This window comes from Lacerta agilis, chromosome 10 (genome assembly GCF_009819535.1).
Source record: "Lacerta agilis isolate rLacAgi1 chromosome 10, rLacAgi1.pri, whole genome shotgun sequence".
Taxonomy (NCBI): domain Eukaryota; kingdom Metazoa; phylum Chordata; class Lepidosauria; order Squamata; family Lacertidae; genus Lacerta; species Lacerta agilis.
The window spans coordinates 70450071-70462900 of record NC_046321.1 but is presented as its reverse complement, the minus strand read 5'-3'; the positions used below and the strand labels follow the sequence as shown (position 1 = coordinate 70462900).

At 42.4% G+C, this 12830-nt stretch overlaps 1 protein-coding gene across 1 annotated transcript in view; it reads left to right on the top strand.

The window, feature by feature from the left end:
• ITPR2 (inositol 1,4,5-trisphosphate receptor type 2) overlaps window positions 1–12830 on the top strand; it is a 347129-nt gene that overhangs the window by 132920 nt on the left and 201379 nt on the right. The window contains exons 25-28 of the mRNA XM_033163298.1: window positions 1915–2080; window positions 6035–6208; window positions 11672–11761; window positions 11873–11998. Coding sequence (XP_033019189.1) covers window positions 1915–2080; window positions 6035–6208; window positions 11672–11761; window positions 11873–11998 — 556 coding nt within the window. The remainder of the gene's footprint in view (window positions 1–1914; window positions 2081–6034; window positions 6209–11671; window positions 11762–11872; window positions 11999–12830) is intronic.

Genomic DNA, 12830 nt, shown 5'->3' with positions numbered 1-12830 from the left:
TATCTCTCCTTCCAAGCCTATTGATCTGTGCCTTCAATTCCAGATTATGTTGCCACAGTACCTGAAAAGGATCCGCAGGCAGGTTCTGGCGCTCCTTCTGCCCCCCCCCTCCACCACGGCAGCTGGGAGTTGTTGTCTTTCCATTATCAGCTTTTTCCTCTGCCGACTAATGCAAAGAACTGTTGAGAAGGGTCAGTCTGTTAGGAGTCCAGGTTCCTGGCTTGATAACACAGTAAACGTACGTAATTAAAAAGGAGGATTTATTGCAAAAACAAGCAATTAGTTCCGGACTGCTCTAGCCAAGCATCTGGCATCATTATTTAAGTTGACCCTTCTGAAGAGTTCTTCTGGCATCAACAGAAGATATTGAACCTGTGACCCTTAAGTCTCTTGTTTTGTTTCCTCTCTAGCAGCCATCCTATTCGTCTACGTCTTGGGCTCCTTGGGTCATCTGCATCCCCTTCCTGTGATGAAAGGCTGTCTGTCTCGCTTTTTGCGCCTGTTTGTGCTTCCTGAGAGCTTTGGCTGTGTTCCAGCCTGCTCTCAGCTACTGCCTTCTCAGCCTGCCATTCAAGGTCAGGAGGGAGGCAAAGCCTGCAGCTGTTGGCTCTCCTCTGCCTGAGTAAAATCCAAGCCTCTCTGTTCCTGGCTACTTTCTGCAGCTGTCTGCAAACCTTTGTTTGGAGCTAGTGTATTCATGACATTAAGCTTATGAATACATGGGCTCTTCCTGATCCTGCTTTGGAAATTCCCCTTCAGTCCCAAAATGACTTGCTATGTGGCCTTGGGAGGCTGGTGTACCAGGCTCATAGATTCAGTTACACAGTTCTTTGGGTAGCCGATGGGTCTCAAACCCTTGGTGAGTTAGGGACTTCCCCTGCATGCAAAGACAGGCTTTGGTGGATTGAGCGGACGAGACCAACAGTGAGTCCAATGGTCAAGAAGGCAGTTTCTGCACATGCTGTAGTGCAGAGGGGTGGATGGGAATTGTCAGCTTGGGAAGGTATAAGAAGGGAAACTGATCCTAATCCTCTGCTGCTGTCAGGGACTGGGCAGAGGAGGAATGATGGAGACTGTCTCCCCATCCTGACCCCTCCAGGGAGGAGGGAGAGGAAGACAGTTTAGATGTATAACTGTGGTTTGAGGGAGGTCACAGCTCAGAGGCAGATGAGGGGAAAAGTTGGGAAATAATGGGAGAGGAAGAGGCAGGACCGGAACGGCAGCTGACTGACATGGTCTTTAGAAAGCATTCCAGACCCCCTATTCCCAGAACCCAGCAAGCCTTAAAAGTAGGAGAGCAAAGAGCTCAAAGACAGAGGGCATGTAGCAGCACCTGTAGAAGTGACAAATGAGAAAGTGGGAGAGATGGGGTGGTGGTGGAGATTAACTCACAACACCATTATCCAAGAGGTTGGGTTCTATAGCCTCTCTCTGTAATATTGAAATAAAAAAGCATGGTAAGAAAATTTTCCTTGTTTTTATACTTTCCTGGCAACCAGCTGGGAGCTGCTGACAGCATTCTGACAGCATCCTTGTGGCATAGCCCTACACAAATCCGGAGTGAAGTCCCCAAGACAGTTGAATGGTGCCTTGTTCGCCTCCTTCTGGGAGCTCCTACCGCCAAGCAGGTGCCAAGCATCTTGCTCTGTTTGCCTTTGGACCCCATCAGCAAGGCCAAGAGCAGCTCTTATCATCTGGGTAGCCCAGGACCTTCATACACGCTGCCCAAGAGAGGTCACTTCGGTGCTGCTAACTAACGCAGCAGTTTGACTTCACCCCCAGAGGCACACTCCATTTTCTCTCAGGACAGACAGATGCCAACAACAATTTATGTCAACTCTCTATGTTGAGAGAAAGGAGCGAACAAGGCCGAATGTTTTCATTTGGTTTTTTGTGTTTTTATTTTTTGTGCAGAAAAGAAAAAAATGCAGTGCAGCTGGATGATGAAGGTGGCAGGACATTCCTGCGAGTCCTCATTCACCTTATTATGCATGACTACCCTCCTTTGCTTTCTGGAGCCCTGCAGCTGTTGTTTAAACACTTCAGCCAACGAGCAGAAGTTTTGCAAGCCTTTAAACAGGTAGAGCCACCAATTAAAGCTATTTCTTTACATATTTTTCAGTTGCTAGCGATGTATGTCAATAAGTCTCACTCCTATAGAATGTAGCCCAAACATTTATGTAGTGCCTGTGTCAGTGTTGATGGAAGACTTGTCTGATGCTGCTTTTCAGGAGAGAGAACCCTCCCTGACCCACTTATTGCAGTGTTTTAACTGGGCTGTACTAGAGGCATACACATGCAAAGTTTCCCCCTCTTCCAAGAAAACACATAGGAAAGAAGATTCTTTTTTTAGTGTTTGACAGTTGCTGCATAATGACCTTCTACCTTCCATTAAAATGGTGCTATGCTGATTAGTTGCAGTTCTCTGTTAAGTGACAGCTGAGTGGTTGGCATGTTTTGTGACAGGAAAAGGACCTAATTGGGAAATTAATGAACTTCCTCCAGCAAAAGATGGGAAATGATTATTCAGGAGTAAGAGATACCTAGGGCTGTGTGTGCCAGGATGCTATGTAAGTGCAGAAAAGCATCAGAAAAATAATGAATGACCTGCAGTGTTCACCTACCTTAAAAAAACCCTCAGATTGTTTTTTTTAAAGCAATTTTCTTGCCTTTCTATTTGCAAAGATTGTTCTTTAAAATGTGGGACAAAGTTTGAGGAAATTTCAGACAACAATTTCAAACAGTAGTAAGAGGCTTCACTACCTTGTATAGGTTCTTTCTCCATCCGAATTTAGCAAAAAAGAGAATTGGTTTTTCATAGCAAAAAACTGCAGACTAGATTCTGCAAAATAAGAGCAACAATATAAGTTTTGTTTATCTGCATAATTTAAGCCAGTTGAAGACACATGGCATCTCATGTGATAGGAACACAGGAGGCTGCTTTCACTGAGTCAGCCCATTGGCTCAGCTGGCTTGATATTGCCTATTCTGAGTCTCTGGGTTGAACGTGTAAAGGTTGAATGTGGGATATTCCGCATGCATGTCAGATGTTCTACCACTATGTTACAGTCCTTTCCCAGTGTCATAGAATTTAACTTACCCTGGTGCAGAATTTTTCTTAGAATCTAATTTATGAATTATATACAAGACAGTCTATACAAGATCTCAAAGTAGCTGTCTTACTACAAAGGAATTTCAGAAATAGACTGGAAAGAGAAGTTGCTGAATTGCAACTCATTACCAAACTTAAAACCATGGAGAGACCTGGTCTGAACAAAGACATTGGATTCTTATCTCATTATACATGACAAAGCTATTTTTAGCCATCTCACCCCTTGCTTTTTCCTGTAAGACCAATTGTAGTTGTTAACAGCCGTCAACAGGTTTTCCACACCCATCAGCCAATCCCCAATTCCCACCATCCTTCTGAGTAATACCCCTCCCCACTCTCTCACTGTATATAAGGGTCTGGTGACTTCTGTTTCAGTGTATCTGAAGAAGTGTGCATGCACACGAAAGCTCATACCAAGAACAAACTTAGTTGGTCTCTAAGGTGCTACTGGAAGGAATTTTTATTTTTATTTTTTATTTTGTTTTATACATAAATTATGTAACAGAATTCTGAATCTACATTGTTGGGAAGAAATGGGCACCAACCTGCAAAGGTGTAGCTAGTTGAGATTTCTGTCCGTTTGCATGTTTATATAGAAAAACATAATAACCTTAAATAGCAAGAGACCTCTGCAGTAGAGGAATATTTGCTAATGCGAGGTATTATCTTTTTGTACTGCTTTATACGAGCTTTGTCACAGTGTTTATAGAGTTAATGTAAGTGTCAGATCGTCAGTGGTTGCTCATGAGTAATCAGCCAGAAGCCGAACTTCTGACAACTAAGTTCTTTATTGTGCAAATATTTACAGTGGAGCTAAAATTAAAACATCCATCTCATCCCTCAGCAGAGTCTGGGAATGACCGTTTCTGGTTCTTGGTCCAGCACAGGAGGCGCAGGATTCTGAACCCCTGCCTCCCCCTTCCACGTCCTTCCTCCCTGCAAGCTCGGAGCGCGGGAAAAGGTCCCTGTTCCCCGCTTCCTGCTTGGTGCTGAGGCTCTGTGATCCTGACACAGCCCCTGCCCCGACTCCCTGCTTCAATCTCCCCCTCCCCACTAGAGGAGTGGTCTCCTCCTCCAGAGGAGGAGGATGACGAACTGCGGAAAGGGGGAGGTGGTTCCCTGTACCGCAACAGACCTGGGAATGCAACCTGCTGGGGTGATATGGGGTTTCCTGACAGTAAGGAAAGCTGACAAATTCAGTTTCATTCAACGTCTTCATTAATAATCTTTGCAAGCATGCAGCCTTGTAACCAATTTTACAGATGTTGATAAATTGAGAAATCATAATGAAAACCTTTTAAAGAAACATGTTCTAGACATCTTGTCAGAAAATGAACAAATTGTAAGTCATTTTAGGGGGGGGAAACCATATTATTGCATTGTGAAGGAAATAATTCCTGATGTTCAAAAAGGGATCTGGATGTCTTCCTGCAAAATTAGTTGAATTAGGAGAAAATGGCAATTTCCCACATATTAAAAACAAAAAATAAGAGGAGGTTACCATTTTTTCTAATTTGATTAATATTGCAGAGGCACATCCAAAGATTTCACACACATTAATGTGTTTCTCCTCTTAAATAACTTACATTTTGTTCATTTCTTACTAGATGCCTAAAATGTCTCTTTTCAAATGTTTTCATATTAACTTCCCAATTCAGTTTCAAGTTTGTCCTTCTTATCACTGTTCAGATTTGGAGTTCATAATTTCAGTGCATGCCACATTTTCTTTCTTTCATCAGTTAAAATGATATATTACCTTGGTGTTTCAATGATGTAAAGTCCAAATTCATTATCTTTATTTTTGAACTGGTTTGTTTATACATGTTAATCACCAGGCAACTACAGCATTAAGTGGCAATTTGCATGCATATCGTACATCAAATGAGATGAGAAGGAACTTTCATATCTTCCCCAAAAGAGTGATTCTCCATTGAATCAGTCCAAACACTTACCATATTTTTCGCTCCATAAGACGCACCTAGTTTTTAGAGGAAAGGGGGAAAGCCCTGCTTTTTTGAGGATGAGCTGAAAGTGGTGCAGCTTTTTTTGCAAAGGGAAAAGCCCTGCTTTTTTGAGGATGAGCTGAAAGTGGTGCAGCTTTTTTTGCAAAGGGAAAAGCCCTGCTATTTTGAGGATGAGCTGAAAGTAGTGCAGCTTTTTTGCAAAGGGAAAAGCCCTGCTTTTTTGAGGATGAGCTGAAAGTGGTGCAGCTTTTTTTGCAAAGAGGAAAAGTCCCGTTTTTATGGGGTCCAACTCACAGTTCTGCAGCTTCTATTCCTACAGCCATTTCTACAGTTTCCAGACAGATAATCTAATCAGCCAGTCACATGTCGCTGGGGAAACAAACAGCCTCCCTCTACATTCAACAATGGAGGCCTGGGCAAGGGGGCAGGGCTGGAAAGCGAGCCTTATCTCTCTCCAGATCACTTGCTGAACAGCTGTTCAGTGGCTTCCTTTCAACACCCCCTTCTCTCTTTGTAAAAAAAAAAAAAAGAGCACTATCTGCCTTTCCCTTCTGGGCAATTCAGCTCCAGGGACCACGCATCCGCTTCATAAGACGCACAGACATTTCCCCTTACTTTTCAGGAGGAAAAAAGTGCGTCTTATGGAGCGAAAAATACGGTAGCTGCAAGTTGTCAAGCGTTGAGTAATCAGTTGATGCAGAAATAAATGATGTGTGAATCATATGATTTCTCTTGCTTTTACGTATAAAAATTATTCTTTGAGTTGCTAATGTGATCTGTTGAAGGGTAAAAAAATCAATGGGCCTTACAGTATAAAAAGTCAAATCAAGGAGTTGATTGGAACTATAATACAAAATACAACTCTGATGACATCTTTTTAAAATAATAATAATAATAATAATAATAATAATAATAATAATAATATAGTGAAACCTTTGTGAAATTTTGGGATTTACAGGTTCAGTTGCTGGTATCTAACCAAGATGTGGATAACTACAAGCAAATTAAAGCTGATCTTGACCAGCTAAGGCTTACTGTAGAAAAATCTGAACTTTGGGTTGAAAAGAGCAGCAGTTATGAAAGTGGAGAGCTTGGTGAAAGTCAGGCAAAAGGAAGCGATGAGCCCATTGAGGTGGGTGTTTTTGTCTTGATCCTTGCACATTGTTTCACTTTTATTTATTTAGAATATTTATATGCCACCATTCAATAAGAGGTTCTCAAGCTGGTTTACACAGTAAAACTGGGCAACAGTTAAAATGTTTCTAAAACACATTTCACCAGAGTTTTGTTTTATCTTTGCATTCTGTAGACTTCACTGGTAAGAAGCTTCTTCAGGCTGGTAGCCTACCTGCACCACCACAGGGATAGAATAACTTCTGTTGTCTATGCTCTGATAACCTCTAGGTTGGATTACGCCATGTGTTCTATGTGGGGCTGCTTCTGAAGATGGCGCAGAAGCTTCAGCTGCTGCAGAAGTCAGCAGCCAGGTTACTTGCCAGCTTACACAACACTATCAAACCGATAGTTACGTAAATTCAACTAACAAATATACCCACAACGTAACTGGCTGTGTTTAACTATATAAATTATTTATACATCATCTAAGCATAACTCTTTTCACGATATCTAGTTGAGTAGAAGCAAGTAAGGATCAACATTTAGAAGAGGAAATACAAATAGATCAGTTCTTATACACGTAATGTCCAAATAGAAGCTTTTTGTGTTCCACGCATGTACAAATGAATCAGTTTTTTTAAACATAAAGTCCAAATAAAAGCTTTTTTTGTTCCACGGATGTCTTAGCGAATACAAATGTCAAACGTAACAACTTTAAGAAGCAGTACTTGCAAAAGATGAACTTTCCTTTGTAATGTTCCACATCTGCCTCTGCAAAGTATGGTTGTTGTATGCAGGTATCAGACGAAGGATTCATTGGAGATTCATTCCCTGTGTCTGCAGTCATGGGATTGTTGTCTATCACATGACGGTGTATGTTTTCATTCCACAGTGTGGGAAGTAACGAAGACAGGATGTTTGTATTACTGTGTTCCATGCAGTGGGACTATTGTCCTTTGTTCTTTCTCTCTTTGATGTCTGATGAGAAAGAGGCAGGAACTAAGTCAGAATGCTCCGAATGTATTACAGTATATGTTAAGTACTGTATATTCTGGCACATAAGACTACTTTTTAATCCAGGAAAATCTTCTCAAAAGTCGGGGGTTGTCTTATACGCCAGGTGGAGAATCTGTGGTCAAGTATATCTCAAACTCTATATTTTAACTGGAAAAGTTGGGGGTCGTCTTATATGCTGGAAAATACGGTAGATTAGCAAAAATGCTGTGCTACTGAGTTTTGTTACGCAAACTGTGAATACTCTGGGGATCCCTAAGTGTGCATCAGTTGCTGTGATGTTCGGGCAGAAGAAAGCTTTTGAAGCTCCCCAACGATTGATCAGGAGGGAGAGAACATGCCAGCAGGGGCATGTGTCTCTGCCAGGGTCCTACACGAGAGTAGGACGCTCCTAACACTTAACATGTGCCTTTGCAAAATATAGTTGTTGTATGCGAAAGAACTTAAATGTGACAAGGATTCCTGGAATAATACCTTGTTTTGCCCTGCCAGGCTTCGTCAGCTGAGCATACTCTAAATCATGCAGATAAACATAATAATGTAGGTTTTTTTTTTTTTTTTTTTACAAATTAGAAAATAAAACATATAACACACAGGTTGAACAATGGATCTACACACCATATTTTGTGTATCAGAGACATGGAATGAGTGACATGGCAGATACCGCTAATTAAACAACCAGTAGTACTATGATTGCTTTTATAGAGAGACACAATGTTAATTCTAATTACAGGTGGCAGCAATCTACAGCACAGTTTTTTTCTCCTAAAGTGACCCCCTTGAAACCACCATGTTCAACATTTTTTTTAAGGTTATCAGTGGTATATCAAGATATTAATAATAACTCATAGAAAACAACTACGGTATAATCTATTTCTGTATTTAAACCTGAGGAATGCAAACGACTTTGTGATATGCCCAGATCACAAAGAATGTTAAATCCTCGTCTGAATGTGACGCTTGTATAAAATGTTGCACTAAAGGCGTGTCAACAACGCTGTTTCTGATTCTGGAACGGTGTTCTGATATTCTTACTTGGATGGGTCTAATGATGTGGCTTACATATAGTAACCCACAAGGACACTTAATCACATAGATTACTCATGGAGTAGCACATGTAGTAAACGACTATAAAACAAATTAAAAACCTTCTTTGTTAGAAAACTCCTTTACTTGCAGTGCATATTTGCATGAGGTACAGTGGCCACATCTAAAAAAACACACACATGGAGGATTAGATAGAGTCTGTTGTGTAAGTGTCAGTTTTAAATCCATGTGTACCAACATGTCCCTCAATGATCTAGTGCGACGTTTGGCAAAACGGGGAATCATATCACACCCCAGAATGTCCTTAAGAATGTGCCAATGTCGCATGACAATTTTTTCTATTTCAAAAGTCATGTGGTTGCAATCTGGGCATATCAAGGACCTGTAGAACAAGAAAGAAAGAAAGAAAGAAAGAAAGAAAGAAAGAAAGAAAGAAAGAAAGAAAGAAAGAAAGAAACTACATTTATTTTTCTGCTCAATTCTTTGCATCCCTGTTGTTTATTTCTTTGACATCTGATGGGAGGGCGTTCCACATGGCGGGCACCACTACCAAGAAGGTCCTCTGCCTGGTTACCTGTAACCTCACTTCTCACAGGGAGGGAACCAGCAGAAGAGGAGGAGGTCCTTGGAGGAGGACTTCAGTGTTTGGGCTGAACGATGGGGGTGGAGATGCTCCTTCAGGGATACTGGGCTGAGGCTGCTTAGGGCTTTAAAGGTCAGCACCGACACTTTGAATTGTGCTCAGAAACGTACTGGGAGCCAATGCAGATCTTTCAGTGGTCCCGGCGGCCACTCCCAGTCACCAGTCTAGCTGCCACATTCTGGATTAATTGCAGTTTCCAGGTCACCTTCAAAGGTAGCCTCACGTAGAGCACATTGCAGTAGTCCAAGTGGGAGATAACCAGAGCATGGACCACTCTGGCAAGACAGTCTGTGGGCAGGGAGGGTCTCAGCCTGCGTACCGGATTGAGCTGCACCTCCATGGACAGCTGCGAGTCCAAAATGACTCACTCAGTCATAAAGTGACCTTGAGGTGAGCCGCAACCTCTTAACCTACCTCACAGGATCTTTGTAGGGATTAACTGAGGGGGGGGGGTGTCAACTGTTTTATTGTGAAATGGGATATTCCACAATATGTAAAGTTTACCAGGGTCCGGCAGGCTTCCTTCAGCTGCCAGCTCTGCTCTCTGTTCTTGGCAGCTCTTGGTAATTAGCAGAGTCCGAGCACAGTGTCAGCTTGTGTGTAACTGCCAAGGCAGCACAGCAATAATTCACAGAAACGTTCCTCCTCTTATCTAGCAGTGTTTATTTTCAAAGCAATATATCTACTCCCGGAGAATTCAACTCCATTTCTGCTCCGTGGGAAAATGAAACCAAAAGATCAAACATGTTCACAGACAAAGACAAAAGCCCGTATGTGAACTGCCCACCCAGTGACCAGTGTGTCATAGCAGAGCTCTTAACTGTTTAGGCTCTGGTCTGATACTCTCCACACAACCATGTACTTGTTGGAGAAAAGGGTGGAAGATAAATGCAATAAAAAATAAACAAGCTCTTCTAGAGGGGCAAGATGGAGATGTCGGTTGCCAACCTGGCATCCAGAGATCTCCACGTGGTGACAATTGGACCTGTGCCAGACACAAAAACACGACTGGCATCTAACACCTATTGTGCCCTAAGCTACCCAGGGCAGACCCAACCCTTTAAAACTAGAAGGAAGAGGTGACTTGGGTTGTCATATGTCTAGAACTTCCCAGACACAGCCAGTATTCAGCCCCCTTAAGCAGCATATGAGTGGCAGTTGCTAAAATATCTGAGGAAATCTGAGGAAATGTTTGGAGCGTAGATTAAATAAGCTCAACAACTTTTGTGGATGGACTCATACTTTTGTGACCGGATTTTCATGGCAACCCTTGAGGTGAGTAACCTCTACAGTGCTGACCTTTGTGAAACAGAGCATGCTCCTGTTCTGGGCTGAAGCAGGGATCTTGAATAGATCCACAGCAGCTGTTGGAGAAGGAACATCTCAATCTCTCTGCAAGAGAGCTAGCATGCCAAGTTTGGGGGCAGTATGTTTCTTTTACAAAGAGAATAAGCTACTGCTTTTTAGTTGCTATGAATGTAGATATTCCCAGCAGAATGCAAATAGTTTCTGGTCCCTTCCCTAGAAGGATATGACGAGGGAGTGTCTATCACATGACACAAGGCTATAAGATATGCAGTTGAATGGTACAAACTCTGTTGATGTTGTGATTATCTTTCTATAACTACATCTCTGGAATACCCTTTGGGTTCCATGTGCACCACTGTCTTGTTTTTCTGTATTTCTGCTCCAACTAACTAGAATGATGCTGTTTTAGGGGTTTTTGCCACCACAGTTTTATTTTCTTAGCCTTCCTTCCTTCCTTCCTTCCTTCCTTCCTTCCTTCCTTCCTTCCTTGGGTTCCTTCTCGCATGCATGTTAGGTTCCAATATTATTGACACTTATCACCTGACTTTCCTATTAGAGGGAGAGATAAAGGTAAAGGGACCCCTGACCATTAGGACCAGTCGTGTCCGACTCTGGGGTTGCGGCGCTCATCTCACTTTACTGGCTGAGGGAGCTGTTGTACAGCTTCCGGGTCATGTGGCCAGCATGACAAAGCGAACCAGAGCAGTGCACGGAAACGCCGTTTACCTTCCCGCCGAAGTGGTACCTATTTATCTAATTGTACTTTGACGTGCTTTCGAACTGCTAGGTGGGCAGGAGCTGGGACTGAGCAACGGGAGGTCACCCCGTCGTGGGGATTCAAACCCTCGACCTTCTGATCAGCAAGCCCTAGGCTCTGTGCCACAGTGCCACCCGCATCCCTACAGAGGGAGAGATACTTAGTGCTAAATACTGGATAATGGCTACTGTAACTGTATGGGATTGCAGGGAGAAATGCCAGATTTCAGACAATATAAAGATCAAAGGCTGCTGAAAAGCTGCACCTCCTCTTTCCTTGCAAAAAGGAGAAGCTGGATTAAATGCATGTTAGAAATTCACCTCTTCACTGAGCGCTCTGACATCCCCAGACTGATTTCTTTATTCTGACCTTTTCCCTCCACCTGTCTTTCATTGGGTCTCTAGTGTCTTATGTAAACCTGAGGGCAGGGCATGTATCATTATTTTGAGTTATATGCAATGTATAGTTGCTATGGGCACTCTGCAAATAATAACACAAATTCTAAAACTAATCCAAATACTAACAAGAAATAACAAAAATTGAAGAGACATTCTATAGTGTGTATATTATCAATATCAATATCAATTTTCATACAGTTAACATACCTTCTTTGTTAATGAAAGATTTACATGGTTTCCATGCATGTTGGTACTGCACTTCAAGATTTTGGAGTTAAATTATTCCCTCCCTCCCTATCTTTTTAATTATAGGAGTCAAATATTTTAAGTCCAGTCCAGGATGGGAATAAGAAACCTCAGATTGACAGTAACAAGAGCAACAACTACAATATTCTTATGGAGGTATGCTGATAAAATGCTTCAAAGTATCAATTAGGTATATTCACTATGGTAACAACTCATATTTCCCCTGGCTTTGTATTTATGCACAGTAATATTATCTTTTATCACCAGATTCTGATCCGATTAAGCAAACTGTGCATTCAGAATAAAAAATGTCGCCATCAGCAGCAGCGTTTGCTTAAAAATATGGGTGCTCACAGTGTGGTGTTGGATCTTCTGCAGATACCCTATGAGAAGGTAATTAACATTGATGCCAAGTTGAAGAGCCTTTTTTAAGCCAAGGGCCACAACAGGCAATCTTCGGGGACCACATGCCAATGGAGGGCAGGGCCAGAGGTAGTTGGGGGTGGAGCAATGAATGTGACAGTCCCCTTTGTACAGCAGGAGACAGGGGCGAGCCAGCAGTAAAACACACCAAGCAAGTTGAAGTTAACCCGTTATTAACAAAAAGACAGTCTGCACAGACTTGGTGGAGTGTCAGACCTAATGAACACAGCAACTCATCTCTGGTAGGTCTTGCCCCCACGAAGCTGTTGCTGAGACCTTCCCACAGCTGCCTAAGTCATGACTAGCACTCCCCACTGTTTTCATTGGGACCTAAGATGAGCTATCTGAGTCTGGATACAGCTGTGGGTATTTAAACTAGAACTGAGACATTTTAAGGCAACTGTCTGACTACACTTGCAGGAGCAAAATAAAGATTTCCCTGGCTGCTTAGTGGTTTGGAAATGTGTCTTTCAGGAACAGAAGAAACTTAATTGACCTTTCCCTTATCTTTATTGCATTCTAATTAGGGCTTACTCTCTCTTTTTTAAAGTTTTTATTCAAGATTTTCTTGGGTTAAAAAAGTACATAAAGGGTAAAGGAAAAAGGGACCCCAACCATTAGGTCCAGTCATGGACGACTCTGGGGTTGCGGTGTTCATCTCGCTTTACTGGCCGAGGTCACCGCCATACAGCTTCCAGGTCATGTGGCCAGCATGACTAAGCCGCTTCTGGTGAACCAGAGCAGTGCACGGAAAAGCCATTTACCTTCCCATTGGAGTGGTACCTATTTATCTACTTGCACT